The sequence below is a fragment of the Centrocercus urophasianus genome, unplaced genomic scaffold (genome assembly GCF_019232065.1).
Source record: "Centrocercus urophasianus isolate 14NV4802_14NV808 unplaced genomic scaffold, USGS_Curo_1.0 seq_30, whole genome shotgun sequence".
Classification (NCBI taxonomy): Eukaryota; Metazoa; Chordata; class Aves; order Galliformes; family Phasianidae; genus Centrocercus; species Centrocercus urophasianus.
In genome coordinates, this window is record NW_024884867.1 from 4,432,138 (window position 1) to 4,451,142 (window position 19,005).

The 19,005-nt window shown below is 46.1% G+C and overlaps 3 protein-coding genes across 11 annotated transcripts in view; all 3 read right to left on the bottom strand.

The window, feature by feature from the left end:
• The window catches only part of CABIN1 (calcineurin binding protein 1), a 93,325-nt gene extending 89,726 nt beyond the window's left edge, over positions 1-3,599 (bottom strand). For all 8 annotated transcript variants that reach the window (XM_042828695.1, XM_042828692.1, XM_042828694.1 and 5 more), the window contains exons 1-7: positions 3,486-3,599; positions 2,587-2,649; positions 2,054-2,116; positions 1,324-1,416; positions 1,072-1,185; positions 767-901; positions 322-502 (exon numbers count right to left, since the gene is read on the bottom strand). In XM_042828695.1, the coding sequence (XP_042684629.1) occupies positions 322-502; positions 767-901; positions 1,072-1,185; positions 1,324-1,416; positions 2,054-2,062 (532 nt within the window). In that variant the 5' untranslated portion in view covers positions 2,063-2,116; positions 2,587-2,649; positions 3,486-3,599. The remainder of the gene's footprint in view (positions 1-321; positions 503-766; positions 902-1,071; positions 1,186-1,323; positions 1,417-2,053; positions 2,117-2,586; positions 2,650-3,485) is intronic.
• Positions 3,600-4,796: 1,197 nt separating this feature from the next.
• DDT (D-dopachrome tautomerase) lies at positions 4,797-7,215 on the bottom strand. The gene is made up of 3 exons (XM_042828848.1): positions 7,069-7,215; positions 6,820-6,995; positions 4,797-6,254 (listed from the first exon to the last, which is right to left on the bottom strand). Exons 1-3 carry the CDS (start codon positions 7,174-7,176, stop codon positions 6,182-6,184), a joined length of 357 nt encoding a protein of 118 aa, XP_042684782.1. The 5' UTR covers positions 7,177-7,215; the 3' UTR covers positions 4,797-6,181.
• A 1,379-nt stretch (positions 7,216-8,594) lies between these two features.
• Positions 8,595-18,906, bottom strand: LOC122165634 (glutathione S-transferase theta-1). 2 transcript variants are annotated; one of them, XM_042828847.1, is made up of 6 exons: positions 18,747-18,906; positions 18,604-18,666; positions 14,282-14,369; positions 13,242-13,392; positions 11,254-11,430; positions 8,595-10,878 (listed from the first exon to the last, which is right to left on the bottom strand). In XM_042828847.1, the coding sequence occupies exons 1-6, from the start codon at positions 18,856-18,858 to the stop codon at positions 10,678-10,680; spliced, it is 792 nt and encodes a 263-aa protein (XP_042684781.1). In that variant the 5' UTR covers positions 18,859-18,906; the 3' UTR covers positions 8,595-10,677. The 2 variants fall into 2 exon arrangements, with proteins under 2 accessions (XP_042684781.1, XP_042684780.1); XM_042828846.1 differs by having other exon boundaries at positions 18,604-18,690.
• Positions 18,907-19,005: the final 99 nt, after the last annotated feature.

Consider the following 19,005-nt stretch of genomic DNA (forward strand, 5'->3'; position numbering starts at 1 on the left):
ATTTCTGCCATCTTGCAACTTTTCTCCTAAACACCATTTGAATCAGTTAATTCACTGGACATTACTCAAAGGTAAAATGCTTAAATATTTTAACATCAAAAGCAGAGACCCAACATCAGTATGCAGATAGATTCATAGTTCTTGATAAAGACTGCACTGGGCATTTATTTTTAGAGTAATTAGAACAGATACAAATCATCAAAAATTCATCACGAAGTAAAAATCTCCATCACACCCTAATCTACCATCATCTCATTATTTCTTAATATGAAATTACACATTTATTGAGTTTTTTCTTTAAAGGTCTACTACTGTACTTACTTGGGTAGTCACTGAGTGTGTACAAGATAGTGATAAGGTTATCTAAACAAGGCCAGTGGTCAGGGTTACACCTGAGACCTTCTTCAAAAGCATGACGAGCCAAAGGCAGGCGGATGAGTTTTATTGCCACACGACCAATTTTATACCACAGGTTGACATCAGTAGAGTCTAGCATTACAGCCTGGAAAGCAAAACAGTGTTACTCACATTTCAGACATGCTTATCTGCTTGTTTACAGAGATTACGGCTGCTTTACTTTTTAAGTGAGACACAAGTGGCTTAGGGACTGAACGGTGGCCATAAAACATCAGAAAGCACACAGCACCCAGACACACACACACAAAGGTTTGCTGAAAAGTGAACAGCTGTATTTCAGCAAATTGATGCAAACATTGAGGCTCCAGTTTGTCTCCAGTCTCCAGTGAGACTTTCAGCTGTGCTGTACCTCCAAATAAAACTCCATGGCTGTCTCCAGGTCATCCCGTTGTGCTGCCAGTTGTGCTAGGTTTTTATAGGTGGAATATTTTAACATCAAGCCTGGATGCTTCAGCCCTTCTTTCTCATCACCAGAAAGAACTGCCTGGAAATAGTAATATAAACACAACATGAGAATTAGGAATTAGTTAAAAAAAAAAGCAGCAAACAACTTGCCAACTGATAACAGTGACATTTTGAATTAGCCAGTAAGACACAAGGTAATACCAATGTAATGAGAAGTTTCTGGAGTTTCATCCCCCAAGGAGCACTGACCTCTCGCAGAAGACGGATCTCCAGCAGCTCATGGTAAGCTTTGGCAGACTCTTCAAAGCGGTCGTGCTTCTGAAGGTCCAAAGCTTTGTGGTACAAAGCAAAAGCTTCTGCTTCCTGTAGTTGAAAGATTCAAAAGATAAGACAGTAACACAACTTTCTTAACAACAAAACAACACAGATGACCGAAAGATAACAAAAGAGGACAAAATTCCTCTAAATCACATCTATTAGGAGAATTCTGGATTTACTTACTTGTGCTTCTTTTGTCTGTGTCTTGTGACTTTTGAAGGTACCTTCATAGTCATCCTCAATTGTGGAGCTTGCATTCAGTGCAGCGATTCGAATCTAGAATGGCAATTGAGATGGCACAAGAGCTGTTACCTTCATACAGAATCACAGAATGGCCCGGGTTGGAAGGGACCTCAAGGATCACGAATCTCCAACCCTCTGCCACATGCAGGGCCACCAACCTCCCCATTTCATACCACACCAGGCTGCCCAGGGCCCCATCCAACCTGGCCTTGAACACCTCCAGGGACGGGGCATCCACAGCCTCTCTGGGCAGCCTATTCCAGTACATTTCAGTTTATCTTGCAAACTGGATGTTTTTTATTTTAACTTTACTTGGCAAATGTGTGAATTGCATATTTCCATATTGTGAAGGTTCTACTTAATCTTAGAAGAGCTTCTGTGAATTTAGGTATCATTAACTGCTAATGAAAATATGGCAGAGCAGTTTTTTCCTCCCAAGTCAGCTAATACAACAGTGAGGACTCCAAGCATCTTGCAAGCAATAGTTCCTCCAGAATGTGCACGTGCAATATGGTTGGTTTTCTCAAAATTTACTTAAGTCTACCAATAGCTGTTCCAGTACCACTTCAAAGCCAACATTCTGATGGTGCCAATTTATTCTTAGTCCTAAGAAGATGGGAAATTTTCAATTCTATTCTACCAAAACATCTCAAACACTGTAAATCCTTACCATGTTCATAAATATTCACTGTCCTTCTCCAGGGTTAGGAGGGTGGGCTAAATGCAAACAGGTCTGGAAAGCAAACAGGATTAGAACATTTATTCTGACCATAAGAAAAGCATTCAGAAAACAAATATTTAATACTTTAATCAAATACCAATAAATTGTCTTACATCATCGTTACTGCCACGAGACAACTTGGCTTACCACAGAGGAATGCTATTAGAGTGAATATTTACTACCAGCTAAATCAGACTGATAAATGCACAGCAAGTAAGCATTTTTCTCTTTAGGTCTCTCATTGAACATTATTTTTAAAAAAAGAAATCAGATCTCTTTCAAGACAGGGAGTCCTTGTTTATTTTGCATATGGAAATAACATATAAACATATGAAGAAATATCACCATATCTTTTTCCTAAAATATCAAACACCAGAGGTACTGGCAGAAAGTGCAGATACTTCTGTCATCTAAATAAACAAAGCTGTATGACCCCAACTCAATTAGATATTTAAAGTGAATGTTTTTAAAGTTCAACTTACAAACACGCCTATTCCATAAATGTGCTCAAGGCTTTTGCTGAATCCACATGGTCTCCTTCAAGGCTGTACAGGAAGTCAACAGGAGAGAGACTGTTAGCAGCAATTTACTTCCGTGGCTGCAGTGCCAAAGAGACTGCAAGCATAGAAAAAGCAGGGGAAACTTTAGCTCTGTTCTTTACTCAAGCATGAATCTTGGAACAGATATGGATAGATGGATCTAAGTTAATGTTGTAATAACTTGGGATTAAGTTTGCAATTGTACAAAATACCAGAATAAAACAACATCAGATAGGTGTAGTTATTACATGTGCGCACATCATCAAACGGTAAAAACATCCATTAAAGCCTCTTGACTTCAAAAACCACACCTCCCTTTTCCCTTAGTAGGCTGCAACGTGAGATGGCAGCTCCTTTGCGGATCGTCTGTGACATCTATTGTGTGATTCCTTACTTCAAAACCAGAAACAAAGGGTATGGTTTGGGCTTCCCCGGCTTTTTTTTTTTCTCCTTGTTGCTACACTTGGAATCAATACTCTACAAACATTCGCGTTTTTTTTTTTTTTTTTTTTTTTTTTTTTTTTTAAGAAACACTTGGGGTTTGGTGCTTTAAATATTTAAATTTTTTTTTATTTTTTTTTTTAAATACCGTTTTCACCGTATTTCAGCGAAATTGGTTTTTACCAAAATGCGGTAACAAAAAGGAGCGGGGACACCCCCTAGCTGTTTGCCAGGATGCCGGGAGCTGGCCGGGGCCGGGCGGGAGCCCACGTCTGCCTGACAGCGGCCTCACAGAAGGGCGGGAGAGGCCGCGCCGCGCCAGGCTCACACCGCCCTCACGGCGGGCTGGGCAGGGCCACACTGCGGCCCCTCCGCGGGGCCGCAGCGGACACAACACTCACCTGGCGGGGCCGCCCCCGGGCTGCCGGCACAGCAGGGCACAGCACTAGGCTCCCGGAGAAGCGGGCTCCCACAGGCGACAAGCGGTTCCCCGGAGACGCGGCCCCACCGGCGGTCTCCACGGCAACCTCCCTCAGGGCCCCGGAGCCCGTCGTCAATAAGGCGGCTTCTCATTGGCTGGACAGGTTTTCCTCAGACAACCAATGGCAGAGCGGGGAGGGGCGGGGCTGAGGAGCCTCAAGGCGGGAAAGTGCTGCTGCGTCGTGAGTCGCGCTACCTGCCGGGCACAGCCAGAGCCAGCGCAGGGGCTTGGAAATTAATCCAAAACGCAAGCGGGTTGTTGGTATTCCAGGCAGATCCTAGCACTATAAAGAGTAATTCTCCTAGTCTTGAAAGCATGAACTTTGTGAGAGAAAATGGTCGATCGGAGCTCAGAACAGGGCTGTCTGTCAGTGACATAGGCTGCTGCACCACAGCATTGTGCCTACAGATGCCAAAGGGATCGTGGCTTTGTAATAGTTCTCTGACAGCAGTGCCCTCTCGTTTGCTCGGCGTTCCACCAGTCCTCAGCCTTGTGTAAATACACAGAGAGGTGGTTCTCATTTCAAAGCTAGGCAGTGGTTACAGGCCTGTATTCAGGTCGTTACCTTTGAGTATGTAAATACACTGACACAGTGCTCTGGAACAAACCAGCAGGGAGCAGACCCCATCCCATGGAAGCAGAACCATCTGCATATAGAATGCAGGCAAAGAGGACTTTGTATAGTAATTTGGGGGAGAGGGGGGAAAGGGTAAAGGTAACACATCTGTTTGACTCCAACTACCAAACATAAAGCCAACAAAAATGTGAGAAAATGTTATAAGCTCTAAAATAATTGCACTAACCGAATCTGAAATTAGTTCGGCAGCAGCCAATACTGAGGAAAAGAACCAAAGCTGGGGCACAGGTCAGAAACAGGTTTCTGTAGTGGAAATAAAGACTGCTGCCCTTTCGTGGCACAGACATGCCCTTAGGAAAGGAGCAGTTTGCACAGTAGGATTAAAGGTACATTACCTTCTGCATGTCAGAGATTTCAATCAAGTAGGTCAAACACCTTTGTATCTCCCTGGCAAAACCAGGGCTGTCTGCCTTCTTCCCCACAACAAAATACATTGCAGTTACATGTGTATCTCATGCTCAGTTCACCAGTTTATTTCCTATTTCAAAAGCACTCAGTTGGAGACCTGAGAAAAGGCAGGGATCCATGCAGACAGCATCTCTGTCTCCAAGCACTAAGCTAAGAAAAAAAGCCAACAAACTGACACTCATCAAAACAGGTTTTGATACATTTTATTAATCAGACAGCGCGGCTCCCCCTGAGGGGGGATTTTGCAAACACAGAAGATCCTTATGCTGCGTAAGGAATAACCAAATTCAAGTGATAATTAGAAGGGGTATTTTCAACTAGCTTGAGCTCAAGACATAAACAAAAATCGAATCAAGATTATGAAGGAATGGAGACTCTTCAGCCTTGTGTTTAATGGTCTCTACCTCTCAAGGGCATGCAATTAGGTCCTCTTTGCTTCTGTGCCTGGCACCTGACAAAGTCCCAGAGTGGAGGGAATGGCAGTACGAGTTCTCATGTGGAAGGCTGAAATAACATTACTGTGCTTTTGTTTTACTGAAATACCACTTACATTCCAGTTATAAAGTGATGGAGCATATAGGTCCTAAAATCCAAAACACTTCAGAGTGAAAGTGCAACAGCAACAGAAGTTTTAAGGTTCTGAGTGCCGTAGGCAGAATGTTGCCTGTGTGCTCAGTCACTTGTGGGCAACTACAGCAGCCCCTCTGCATAGGGCAGGCAGACGAAAAATCAGCAATGGGGCACAGTGAGATGTCTGTCCCTTTCCAAAACTCCCTGTAAGAGTGAAGAAATGCAACCTATTTTGAACACCAGGGTTAACAGCAGGGATTAAAGTAGCAGAGGCAGAATTTTCACAACATTTTCCTGTGGCGCAGTGCAACTCTTCACTAGCAGCTCCATCCTCTACACACAGCCACTGACACACAAATAGCGAGCCACAAAGATTCCGTGGGCAAACAGAACTTTGTGGGAGCACCACCTGCAACTGGCAATGGTAGAGCATCAGACACGAGCCTTAAATAAACAATGAAATTAATGCATAAGCTTGTCTCCAACAATCACCTCTTTCCAGGAAGGGCTTTTTGGGAGCCTGAAAACAGAATAATTTAATATTTTTTATACTTCCAGTTCTCCTCAGCCAGCCTAGGAGCCACCTCTTGCCACAGAGAAACAGAAAGGAGGATCTTTCTGCACTGCAAAACATGAGGTAATCTGGATAAACTGGAGAACCTCTGCAGTTCTCAGTAAAGCCAAATAAATTCTGGACTTTTGCAAGAAAGCTTTGTCTCAGCCTGTTAAGCATGGCCATCTCCAGATTGCTAATGGCTGAGGCACCTGCAGAGCCCTTTGTGCTACATGAAAGGCTTCAGACAAGGACTTTGAACTACTTTGCTGGTAACGTACAGCTGAATGCCCCACTCTTATTATGCACAGTGTCCAAAAGCAGAAGAGAATCACATAGGTGAAGGTGCAGAACTATCAGAGCTGATTTAAGAGGAAACAAGGTAGATGGAGCAGGCCATCTTTGGGTTTCTTCATCGCTGCTTTGTTCCAAACGGCCGCTCAAGGGGTCACAGGAAAGTCATGACTGTTCTGTTCTTGCCAATCTGCCAGGGCTCCAGCGGGAAAAAGCGAATCATGATCCTTATTGGGTACAAGAGCAAAAGAAAAATATTATTTTAGAATTAATTATAATCCCTTCCCAGTTTGCAACCAACTAGAAAATCTTCCCTAAGCTCTGGCTGGCTCACACAGTGGTGTTAATTGAACAGAAGCAGAGACAAGCCGCGTGCGGACAGGGTACAAACAGGTGGCAGAGCTCATCTGCACAAACGCCGAAGCAGAATGAACTGCAGCACTGCCCGCAGAGAGACTCCAGCAGTACACAGGTAGCTCATCGCCCAGGCAGGTACTTGTCCTGACAGCAGCCCGGGGCAGCGAACGTCCCTACCAGCAGATAGGGGGCAGAGGGGACATGTCTCACCTTCAGGAAGGCCCATTTGCGCCGGGTTTGCAGCGATGATCCCAGCCAGAGTCACTGACATCCACAGAACAGCGGTGCCCACGCCGCTCGCTGAGCGGCCCAGCCACGTTTTAAGCCGGAGCCGCCCCGGACTCGGCCCCCCGGAGCCCTTCGCGTCGGCAGCCAAGCTTTGGTACCCACACCGCCCCCCAGCGGCCGCCCGCAGCCGAACCGGACCGCACTCACCGCTCGGGGCCGAGGCCCAGCTCCGCCGTCAGGAAGTCGAAGAAGCGGGCGCTGTGCCCCTGGTTCTGCTGCGCCGAGCCCAACACGCCGATGGCGGAGACGAGCAGCTGCGCGCAGGGCTCGGCCGAGCCCGACAGCACCATGGGCATCCCGCTGCGCACCGTCACGTGCACCCGCTGCCGGAACAAGCGCGGTCACATCGCGGCTTTCCCGGAGCCCCCCGCCCGCCGTCCCCGGCCCCGCGCTCACCTCAACGGGTTTGCCCAGGATGGTGGCTGCGGCTGCGCACAGCTTCGTGGGCAGCCCCGGTGGCAGCCGCTCGGCCGGCAGGCTGGTCTCCAGCTCCACGAACGGCATGGCCGCCTCCTGCCCGCAGCAGTGCCCCGCTGCCCGGCGCCTCCTCCCGCTCCGCCCGGCCCCGCTCCGGCCCTCCTCTCCTGCCTTTCGGGCTCAGTGCGAACCGCGGTCGGGCAGCGGGCCTTTCTATTGTGCCCCCGGCGCATCAGCTGCATGTGGGGATTTTGGGGCAGGAAGACTCTACCAGGGGAAGGGAGATGATTTTGTAGAACAGCTGCTCCTCTGCTAGAAATTAAAGACAAGCAAGGAGGCTTACTGTTGTGTTCCACATGAATTTCTTTACTATGAGGTGCTGGAACAGGCTGCCCAAAGAGACTGTGGATGCCCTGTCTCTACAGGTGTTCAAGGCCAGATACGATGAGGCCCTGGGCAGCCTGGTCGAGTATTAAATGGGGCAGTTGGTGGCTGTGCATGCGGCAGGGGCATTGGAGATTCATGATCCTTGAGGTCCCTTCCAACCCTGGCCATTCTGTGATTCTTTGTAATGATTTCTCCCCCAGCTTCTGCAGTTGTGTTTGGGTGCCAAAGCTGGCAGGAGTGCTGCAGGCACTGGCTCACAGCTGCAGTCTCCTGTGTGGATCAGGTTTCTCGGAAGCTGAGCTCCTCTGTGGGGACTTGTGCTGATTTACAGCAAAAGGCATTGGGAACTAGCTAGATGAATAAGTCATCTCGCTTAAGGTAAAGCACTGCTGTGAAGACCGGCCCTGTATAACATGATTTTCTTGTTTTCCACAGTTACCAATAGACTAATGAAAACGGATGGAGCTGCTGGCTTTGCTGGGGGAATTGTTTGGCCTTCAGTGTTGCCAGGGAGGACAATACTGGCAGGAGGAGCAGCACATGTAAGCCGGCCAGCAGTCAGGCTGCAGATTTCTAGGAGAGTGATTGTGAAGTGAGACAGATCTGGCAGGGGATGGCCATGTGCTGTGCAGAAGCACTGCCTATGTGGTGGTTTTTTTGCACAGTATTTACTTTTCTATAATAACTGCGTTTTCTGCAAGGGATGGGGAAACCTTATTGCTGCATGGCAGGGATACAGCAGGGAAGATTTTAGGACTTGCCCACTGAGAAGCCCAGGAGATTGTACTGAGCTCTCTCCATCAGTGAATGATGAGAACGGAGTTTGTTGCTGAAAAACAAAGGCCCTGAGAGGACTCAGCCACCCTGCAAACCCCAGCCACAAGTCCACTGCCTGTCTGCAGAGAATCACTGATCCAACATAAGGTGCCCTTTGGGATCCATTTTTCAATTTCTCATTCCTTTTTAATATATTAAACATCTCTTCCAATAAATTCCAAGGCCAAAATAAAACCTCACCACCTAAAAAATACATGACAAGAGACCAACATGTAGAAGACCTTCCAAAAGAAATGGAGCAGAAGAGATTGAAGTATCGAAAGTCAGCAATTACAACAGCATGAGGGTCTGTCACAAACATTTTAATGATATGTTTTGTCCTTTGCTCCTGAGGGTTGACCACAAATGGCAAACTGTCCATGGCCTCAGGGCACAACCCAGAATCTGAGTTTTTATTACACTAAAGGCATTTGTTCTATTGTTTCTGTCCTGGAGCTGGCAACTCAAATGCTTGCAGGGGAATGAATCGAGAGATGACAGCACAGCAGCAAGCAGTCTCCATTTTGCTGAGCCTTTGGAAAATCCTGGTATTTTTTGCCCATTTCTAGGCATGTGTGTGTGTCATCAGCCACTTAGCAGTTCCACTCTCAAAGTTCTCAAATGGTCAACCACTTCCCATTTAAAATTCATCTCAAGTGTAGACAATATTCCTGAATAAAACTTCAGCAAAAAATGTTTGGGGGTTAAGAGAAGAAAGGAAAGGTGGGAATAAACATGTACCTATTTCTAATGTTTTCAGTTCATAAAAAGAAAGCCTTCAGTCAGCTCTCTTGTCCTTACAGTGAACATAAAAAGTGAACTTTTCTCTTACTGAAAGCTCAAGTATATAACGAGATTTTCATTCCAGTTGGGGAATTTAAAGATCTCCCCAGGCTCTGGACTAAATCCATACATCTAGCAGTAGAACTTTAGGAAAAAACACCACCCAAACACATCCAGTTGTATAGTACTTAACAGCAGAAATGCAAGTAGCCAAGACACGTTAGTACTGTAAAGAGAAGAAGCTATTCAGTTACTGAGAGATGGAATTCCCATTTACTAAGCATTTCAGGGTAAGGTTCAAGGGCAACAGCTAGATGTGAATGGAAGTATGCAAACATACACATTCCAACAGTTTTTGCATCCTTTGCTGTTTTCAACTGAAAAAACAACTAGAAATGCTTGTTTTGCTTCATTATTATATTATTATTTTGTGCTGCAGTACAAAATGGTTTCCCACTTGAGCTAGAACTAATCAGAAACAGCACAACCAAGAAAGAGAGCCTTGAAGCTCCAAAACAACTCTCTGCCCTTTTATTGTGATGCATATGTTGCTCAAGCTCACAAAATCTCCCTTATTACTTCATCTTGCACAGGGTGACTTGGTGAACTTCCATCCAAAACAATCTCCAAAGAGCGTGTCTAGATTTATCCCTCCTTTCCATTTTCTAGGAGGAATGTGGATTGCTATTGCACTATCACCACAGAAAAAAAACCGATTTGATTGCAGTCATATTCTCTTTAAAGAAGTCACTGTGAATGCATCTGTTCAGTGTATTCCATATATGATATCAACAGAGGATTCAAGTGGGCATTATTTGAAGGCTGTGGCCATCCTCAGCTATTTGAAGTTGCTCAGTCTTTACTGCACAGATCTCCCAAGAACTGCCCCACCACACGTACTGACAGACCACATGCCTAAGAAACCCAACTCTGAAAAGTGGAGAGCAGTGGTTAAATTAAAGCATCACAGTGATTTACAGTCGTGGATGAACGTAAGAAACTTCTCACAGGATCTTAAAGGCAACCAGAAGTATGGAATGTAGATGGGCGGCCAGCAATACGCTCCAGCAACGAGAAAATTAAATTAAAAAAATGAAATAAAAAGTCTTCTTTTTACTTTAGTGACTACCTGTAGCTTTGTTCTGTACTCACTTACGCAGAGACGCATGTTGGCAAGGTGAGGATCAGGTCTGCTCTGCTGTGCTTGCCACTGTGGAAGGAGCTCCGAATGTTACAAACACATGAAAACAACGATCCTCATCCTCGACAGTTCTCTGATGTTCCAGTTTGCAGGCTGGCTCAAATTTTTCAGGAATTACTATTCATGTTTCCAACATTTCTGAGTGACACTAAAATATAACCCAGATGCATGTGTTAAGTGACCCACAGAGTCTTTCCCTTTCATACAAATCGAATGGTTCAGGTTTTAAAAATTCCCCAGCTCCCACCCCCCAAAGATGCAGGGAAGGCTTAGTGAGGTTGGGGAGGACACCTTGCAAGACTACATAAGAAATACAGCGGGTTTTTTTTCCAGTTAGGTGTAGAGATGACAGAAGTAAAAAAAAAAAAAAAAAGACAGGAAAAATAGTAACATAGGTTAATTCATTTCAACATCTTCATCAACACAGGTGCCAGGTGCTCTTTCAGCTGTGGATCAATCTGAATGTTGCTCAGTTCTTTGATATTCAGGATCATCTCATGGGCTTGGAAGAAAAGCTCCTTCCCCACAGCTTCCTCCACCCGCCGGCGCCACTCCATCAACCTGGGCCTGTCTTCAAAGATGTCACAACCAACTCCAACAGGCTGCAGAAGGCCAGAGAGAACAACAAACAGTGAGACTCTGCCAAGACAACGGGCATCAAAAATGTTACTGCAGGTACGGGTAGGAGAAAGAGAGGGGAGGAGCTCATAAAGTTCTATACGTTATCTCTAGAGGTCAAAAATAAAATCAGGATGGAACAGGAAGACATTCTGTGAGGAACAAAAACAGAGGAGATCTGTTGCAGCCAGTTTCTTCTTTTAAAAAAACAACTGATTTTCTGAACCCACTGCTGCCTTCTACTCGTCGTCTTAGTTGTGCTGAGATATGCCCTTCCTCCTAACCAAGTGCTACCATATGCTGCATCCCTCCCTGCCCAGCAGCATGTTTTCCTTTCATTACCATAGCCCAGCACTCACTTGCATCAGCTCCACAATGGCCACAAGATCTGCCAAAGAAATCTCGCTCCCGATGATAAAAGCCTTGTCCTGCAGAAACCTCTCCTCAAATTGCTTCAGGGAAGCAGACAGCCCCTCCATCACCTCCTGCAGCTTCTCTGAGGGCAGCGGTTGCCCTGTGAAGAGGGGAATCAGCACCTGAGGACAGAACGAGCACAGAGCATGGTCAGCTGTCTTCTCATGGATCTAGTGGTAGTCATTAAGTACCTGATGAGACACACACGATTGCCACTGGTGGTCACCTGCAGTTCCTCCGGGTGATGGCAGCAGGCCATGGTGGTGGCTGTGGTAGGGAGTGTAGCTGGCAGAGGAGCAGCTGCCAGGAGGGCAGGGTGGGTAAGTGCCCTTTTTATATCACTCTTTCTAAGGCGTCCCAAGAATCATTCCTTATACTATTAGAAATGTTTCCAGCCAGAGCAATCATAAATAACAGACTTTATCTCCAAAGACTTACTGGCCCGGGGGGTAGCAGCCTTTCAGTGAGATTTGTCACCATTCACAGAGGTTTATATACCACCAGAGCCACCAGTATTTCACAACTATACCTCCCCTATATATGATAGCCAAAGAAATAGTTTATTTTCAGGAAGAGAAAAAAAAAAGATATAAATTTCCACAGGGGTGGTTGATAGACTTCCTACTTACTGCTAGTATACTCAACAAATTCATGTTGTGATTGTCTAATCCAAGCCACTTTTTTTTGCCAAGTGCCTTTAGGGTCTGTTTCATCAGAAAATTCACGGCCAGTTCTCTTCCTAAATGTTTCCAATTTCAAATGATGGGATCTCCAGGTATAGCCATTAGGAAATGGTATCTCCTTTTCTGTATCTCAGGGCAGTTTATCTTCTCACAAAACCAGTAATTGTGCCTTCTATTACACAGTGGCTTTATAAGTTTCCAAATTTTCAATTATTCTGATGACCTTTCTGTAACTGAGTTATCTAACTAGCAGCAATGAGATGGATTTCTTCTTGGAGCGCTGCAATGACAGCCTGCAGAGACTTGAAGAAACTGATGTTTGTAGGAGTCTGACTCATATTTGTGCTGCTCCTTTGGACTCTCTTGCCAAAAAATCAAATGTTAATAAATCAAAATTCTAAGTGAGTCCTGATATGTTTTGTTAGGCACAAACATGGGTGGACTTCACACAGGAAGAGTGACGTTCTTATCTTCTTACTGGCAACCCTTATTTCATCTAAAATCCTCTGCTACAATCATGCTTGCAGGGATTTATTTGCACCTGGGCTTCCCTAAGGTTAGCTGCATTAGGTTTCTGATGAGTTGGCTGGAACCAGTTGTCCAGCAGAATCACCTGATACTAAATGATTTTCTGCTTCAGAGTGATTCCATTAATTTTACCCAAACATAAATTGATTTGACCACACTGAATAAAGAAATACTGCCGTTCTCCCTGTATCTCTGTTCTACCCATCCCTGAGCTCATTTCAGAGGAGTACGTAAGCATTCTGGAAGCAAAAATCTCCTTCTGGTTTTCCACCCTGATGGGACTACAGAGACCTGATGTGTGAAGAACACAAACCTTTCAGTTTCCAGCAACAAAACACACTCTTGCCAAAGAAGCAAAAGGTCTGTGCATACTCTGCACAGCTGTGCAGGGAGGGGGAGCCCTTGGAGGCAATACCCAATCTGTTCTACATTTGCTCACAAATCCAGGCAATAATAGGCCGTGAGGCTTTGAGACCTTCTGGATCAGAACTACTTTAAGGAAACAAACAGGCAAACAAAAAACCTAGAAAACAAAACAAAAAACAACACAAAATGGCCAAAGCTGCTTTTGCCAAATCCTGATGTTGAGCAAATAGCTCTCTGACATCTCCTCCCAGCTAGGAATGGACTAGATTTTTTACTTCATTGGGACAAACTCTTTCGGTTCAGTTTTCACCAGGAAAGCATCATTTTACTCTCATCTTCATATCCAGTCTCCTTACCTTGATCCACATGGTCTTAGGAGCATTAGCCCGGATGTTAGCATGATGCCATGAGAGGTATTCATCTACCTGGGCCCGTTTTTTTATGTCTGATGGGTACCAGTGGTCAGGAGTGTTGTACTTTCGACTCAGATACAGCAGAATGGCAGTGCTGCTCAGACATTAACGAGACAAAAAAGAGGTCAGGGAATGTTACAGAATGCTTTTATCTCAGACCAGTTTTGTCTGTCCAGGTATTAATTTGGCCTTAATAACTAAGTCAGATAAATAAAAGTAGCTCTGTAGTTCTCCTTGTGTTTTATATGCTTTAAACAATTCCCAGATATGTTTATAACCCTAATTTGAGGTAAGTGCTTTCAGTGAAGATCAGTTAAGCCAGGAGATTTGTTTACATTGTGAAAGATACTGCAAACAGAAAATGGAGATGAGGTTATAGTATTACAAATAACCAAGATATGTGAGGTACATTATAGGGTATGAAACTTTGCGGAGACCTTTCCAGTCTTGTGGTGCTCTTTGGAGAGCAAGACATTGGAAATAAAAAAATATCATCACAATAATTTTCATTAAGTCAGGACATATATATGAGTTGACAATATGTTAACCCCTTCAGATGGAGAAATAAGGACATGGTGGAGGAAGCAAGCATTTGCAACATCAACTTAGGCAGAAAATACTTGCTTCTCCACAAACAGACCCAATGGCCAGCTGAACATCCGTAATTACAAAAGCTCCTGTCAAAGGAACATCTTTCTAATGACTTCAAGTTGTTCATCTCCAAGTATGGCTCATGTCCACCTGAAATAATGCGTATCTTTAACTGCTCTGAAATTATCAGAAATAATGCTTATCATAAATGTGCATATTGGTATCTAACTTTTAAGAACAAAGGAGCTGAAATGTCAAAGTAGACTAATCTTTCTAATCTTTCCTATTCATAAATGCTTACTGCCAGTTCTGAGTCATTCAGAGGGAATGACACCCCCTAAACACGATTCGTATTACTGGTATCCAAGGAACTCCGAGGGTTGAGTTCTTACCATTCTGCCAGGGTGAAGTCTCCGTCCTTCAGTGCTGGTACTTTCTTCAAGAGACTGATTTTGCCAGCCCCTTCACTATTTGATGGCCCTGAGAACAGGAATGGACAAGTCAGAGGTTAGAATTGTATCCACCACCTGTAACCAACTGGAAAATCTGTGAACTCTGCTGTTTCTTTTCCTATGTCGTATTTTGAAAATGAAATTGAAGAGCCAATGCAAAAGCCATCTACAGCCTGCAGTCTGCTCAGCCATGTCACACAGCAAGGTGCAGTTCACTTCTACCCAGCAATTCAGTTGTTTGTTACCAACAATACTACCAAAACTTTCTGAAAAATCATTCCCAGTGAGGCATCTAGAAAACAAACGAAGATATTGGTTCTGAAAACACTAATTTGACTTGAAATCTTGTCCTATGGTTTCAGAAATGGGGGGAAAAAAGACTTAGATAAGCACGAAGTGTGGTCTGGAAAGGCTGAGTTTGCATGCAGAGCACCCAGTGAGGGCAAACAGAAGCCATTCCTGCTCCTTTTTCCAACATACAACACCAAAACAGAGTCATTTTCCTTCAGTTCGTTAACAAGGCTGACACTGGTTGGGATGGAGTCGTGATGGAAAGTGATTTAAAACCTTTGTGCCCACAGAGATCCCTGCAGCGGCTAATTAATCCAACACTACCCGGGTGGCTTATAAGACTCATGGAGCAGAATCCTTCCCTTGTTTGACTCCAAAGAGCAGAGGAAATCAATCATTCCCAAAGAAAGCAAACGCTGTCAGCAGAGCTGATCCCTCAGCAGACATGCAGCAGAGGCTAATTCCAGCTCTTGCTGGGATGGGAAAAACATGAGTATCAGCAATATAACAGTGAACTTGCAAAGTAACTCATTCTGCCACCACGGCCAATCACCGGGGTCAGAGAAGCTCTGACACCTCTATTCTGCATTACTGCCAGCTATAAGCCAGCAAATAAACCTCCTGTGTCAGGAAAACATCAGAGGAAGAAGCCAGGCCATAAAAGAGTTTGAACTCCACAGTCACAGGAGTTTAAAGGCATTCATAGCTGCCTATCTAATCAAGTTTTCAGTTTCTCACTGAAGGCATTGAACTTGTGAGTCAGCAGTTAAATGCCAGGAGATTGCATAAAACTCCAGGAACTGGTACAAAAAAAAAAGATTGAAGGGCTTTGTTTACTTTGTTTGTCTTACATGCTTTCTATAAGGAGATGTGCCAGGCTGCAAATCCTGATCAAATCAAACCAGTGTGACCAGCAGAAGTTTTCATAACAAAAATCCCTTCTATCCAAAAAGAAAAAAAAAAAAAAGAAGTGCTGTTAACTAACAAGGTTCTGCATCCCCAAGAACCATTTGCTGCCGTACAGAAGGAGGTGCTAGTGGCTGCTTTAATGGACAGTGTGAAACATCTCCAAGCAATAAAAAAGACTTTGGACTACTAGGTTTATTTACAGCTGGCTGTGAAAGAAGGGATAGGAGAAAGCACTGCAACTTACAGAACACTGCAAAGCCTCTGACAACTTTCCCAGCACTGACTTCACGTGAGATAAACCAAAGAGCAAACATTACTGCCCTATTCTCACTGCTAGCTGACTAGCCCCTGCCTCGCTTCTTCTTAGAGAAAAGCTTTTAACTTCCCATACAAGTAGCTTCACTGGAGAGCAAGGCTCACATCCATCTGCTGTCTGCAGGGATTTAAACCCACTTCTCCCGTGGGCAATGTTTCTAGCTGCCTGCAGTGACAATGTTTAGCTCAAGTTTAGCTGGGTGAGAGGTTCTATGTGCAGAGCAGAAGCAGGCAGCAGTGTACAAAAGCTCAGAATAAAGGGTTTCTAAAGAATTGGAGCCTGACCGTGTGAGGTAACAAGCCCTTTAATTGAGAAACTTGAGCGTTAAAAACACTCCTAGAAAATCAATCCAGTTGGCAAAGCACAAGGGACCTTTTGTCTATGATTTATATCACAGAAAATCTGTATGGAAAATTGTGTACATCTTTGTCATCCAAGGAGCTGCTCAGGAAAGTGCCTGAGCCTGTGCATCTAGAGGGGCTCCAATAGCTAGTGGTCATCACACCCAGCTTGGGCAAGGTGTGCACAGCTCAAGTGGTCCTTAGAAAAACACAGCATAAAACTGCAAGTCAGTAGCTCTGACAAATAATGAGCAGCCAGTTCTTGGACCCAGCTGGTTGGCTGTTACGATCTACTGTTTGTTTATTATCCAGGGTAGCAAGCAATTGAGAAACAGTGATACGAGAAGTAAGCAGTGGGTCAGGGCAGCTGAATCAGATTTCAGCCTGTTTTCATACTGTGTCAGTCCTAACACAGCACTACAGCACGTTTGACAGGGGGCCAGCATTTGTTACACAGACTGCACTTGCAGCACACAGATAGCATCTGACTTGCTTTGGTTCATACAGACAAAAAAGACCTGAGCAGAAACTCGGCTGCACAGCGATAAAAGCTTTGGTATGAACACTGATTGTAGGTTATTCCAGTGGGACTGGTTGTTTATTGCAATAACAAGGAGATCAGTATTGGTATTTGTAGTTTAGCAGAGTTCAATACTGTGCCCTTCCCAGCAAGCAGAGCCATTTCTTGTTTGTGGCCCATCTTTATTGATCCTGTGGCATTCCCTTGACTTACAGTTGTTTAACATCAGTTGCATCTGGTGTAATTAGTAATAGCAGTTAGTATACTCACAAGGGTATATATGTGCATGTATAAATAGATACGTGTATATTTATGTGTGTATATATATACACACTGTGTATTGCTGAGCTTTGAGGAATAATTTAAATTAGAATATACACTGTCAAGAGGAAAGGCAGTCTGCACACAGGAAAAATACCTCGTGTAGGGAGGATCTACTGATGGTGGAAAGAGAAGTAGACAAAATTCCACAAAAGAAATGGGGAAAAAAAATTTGACTGCCAATCTCATCCCTGCCTAATAATCTGTTCAGCCAAGGATTTCCAAGTACTGTGCTGCCCTAGGCAACAAAAATAACAAATGACTTACCTGGGAAATACAGTATGCAAACGTTCAATAGTCTTCTGATACAGCTGGACAAGTCTGAACAGCTGACTGTTTCTGAGTACACCAATCCCAGAGCAGTCACTGTCACTGTGACTAATTTGCTAGAAATGGCTGGAGAAACATTCCTTGGGGATCCACAAAAATAGCCACAGCATGGCTATGAGACAGCGCTGGGAGCTGCACGGCCCAGCCATTGTGCTCAGGAGGGCCTGCAGGGTGTTTAAAGCCACACCGCACCTGGTGAGCTGTGCTCGTCCTTCCCTCTCTGCAGGCTGAGCAGAGCTTGCAGGCTGGCAGCAGGTTTAGCTGTGGCGTGTGGCCTTGCCACCTGTTTTATGACTCCCAGGAAGGATGGGACGCAGTACTGTGAGGGTACAACCCTGGAAAAGGCTCTGAGCTCTGCACCCCTGCTTGCCCCTGTGAGTAGGTGATCTTCCAGCTCCACTAACTCCTGCATTTTGCCAGGTTCCAGATGGCTGCATCAAAAGATGCATGGTCAGTAGGCCAAGGGAGGTGATCCTGTCCCTCTGCTCCGCACTGTGAGACCTCATCCAGATGTGGGGTCCTCAGCACAGGAGAGATGCGGAGGAGGACCACAGAAATGATGGAACACTTCCCTGTGAGGACAGGTTGAGAGACCAGGGCTGTGCAGTCTGGAGAGAAGGCTCTGGGGAGAGAGGAAAGCAGCCTTCCAGTATCTAAAGGGGCTGTAAGAAATAAGGGACAGACCCTTCAGCAAGGTCTGCAGACAAGGAGAAACTGTTTCAAACTAAAAGAGGGGAGATTTAGATTGGATATAAGGAAGAAGTTGTTTACAGTGGGGGATGGTGAGGCACTGCACAGGGTGCCCAGAGAGCTGGTGCTGCCCCATCCCTGCAGACGGTCAGGGCACGGGGCTGTGAGCACTGCTGGAGCTGTGGGTGTCCCTGTGCACTGCAGGCACTGGGAACAGACGGCCTTCGGGGGTCCTTTCCAACCCCAACCATTCTGTGATTTCACGTGCTTCCTCCCGCTGATGTTGAACATCCCGAAGCACTGATGCTGCCTCACTCCTCCTCCATCCCACAGCGGCCACAGGAACACACCTGCAGCCACGCACAGCCCGACGGACATCCAACACTACGCCCTGAGCAGCCGCAGGGCTGCCAGCACCCGGCCCGCCGCCACAGCGTGCCCCGCAGCGCGGCCTCCCGCCGGGGTCGCCTTACCGCCCGGGCCGCCGCCAGCCGGGCACGGCTCGATCCCGCGGCCCGCAGGAACACCGCCGCCGGCAGCTCACCTGTGCGGGGCCGCTCCGCGCCGCTCGCCGCCGCCGCCGCCGGCTTCTTTCCCAGCACCGAGTCTGCCGAGAGCCGAGAGAGGAGCGCTGAGCGCGGGGCTCCGACCCCGGGCCCCGCCGCCCGCCCTGCCAGCCTTTCTCACCTTTAAAGAGCTCCACGTGCTTGAACTCGAACGGGATGTTGTTGGTCCGGGCGAAGATGTAGATGGAGCGGCAGGGCTGCGAGAGCAGATCCAGGTACAGCTCCAGCCCCATGCTGCCGCCGCCCGGCTCCGCGGGACGCTCTGCGGACGGAGCCGCCCCGCGCGGGCAGGCGGGGGCTGAGCCGTGCCGGCCGTGCCCTCCTACGGGCGGGGACGCGGCGGCCGGCCCCGAGGCGGCCGGCCCTGAAGGCCCCCCCCG

Bases quoted from the DNA above. Each gene is read 5' to 3' on its own strand.
- DDT (XM_042828848.1), bottom strand. From the start codon at position 7,176: ATGCCGTTCGTGGAGCTGGAGACCAGCCTGCCGGCCGAGCGGCTGCCA. The intron at 6,996-7,068 runs GTGAGCGCGGGG...TTGTTCCGGCAG, and splicing joins TCCTGGGCAAACCCGTTGAG to CGGGTGCACGTGACGGTGCG. The intron at 6,255-6,819 runs GTGAGTGCGGTC...GTACCCAATAAG, and splicing joins CTGGGCCTCGGCCCCGAGCG to GATCATGATTCGCTTTTTCC.
- LOC122165634 (XM_042828846.1), bottom strand. From the start codon at position 18,858: ATGGGGCTGGAGCTGTACCTGGATCTGCTCTCGCAGCCCTGCCGCTCC. The intron at 18,691-18,746 runs GTGAGAAAGGCT...CCCCGCGCTCAG, and splicing joins GCACGTGGAGCTCTTTAAAG to CGCTCCTCTCTCGGCTCTCG. The intron at 11,431-13,241 runs GTAAGGAGACTG...TTCTGTCCTCAG, and splicing joins CTAAGACCATGTGGATCAAG to GTGCTGATTCCCCTCTTCAC.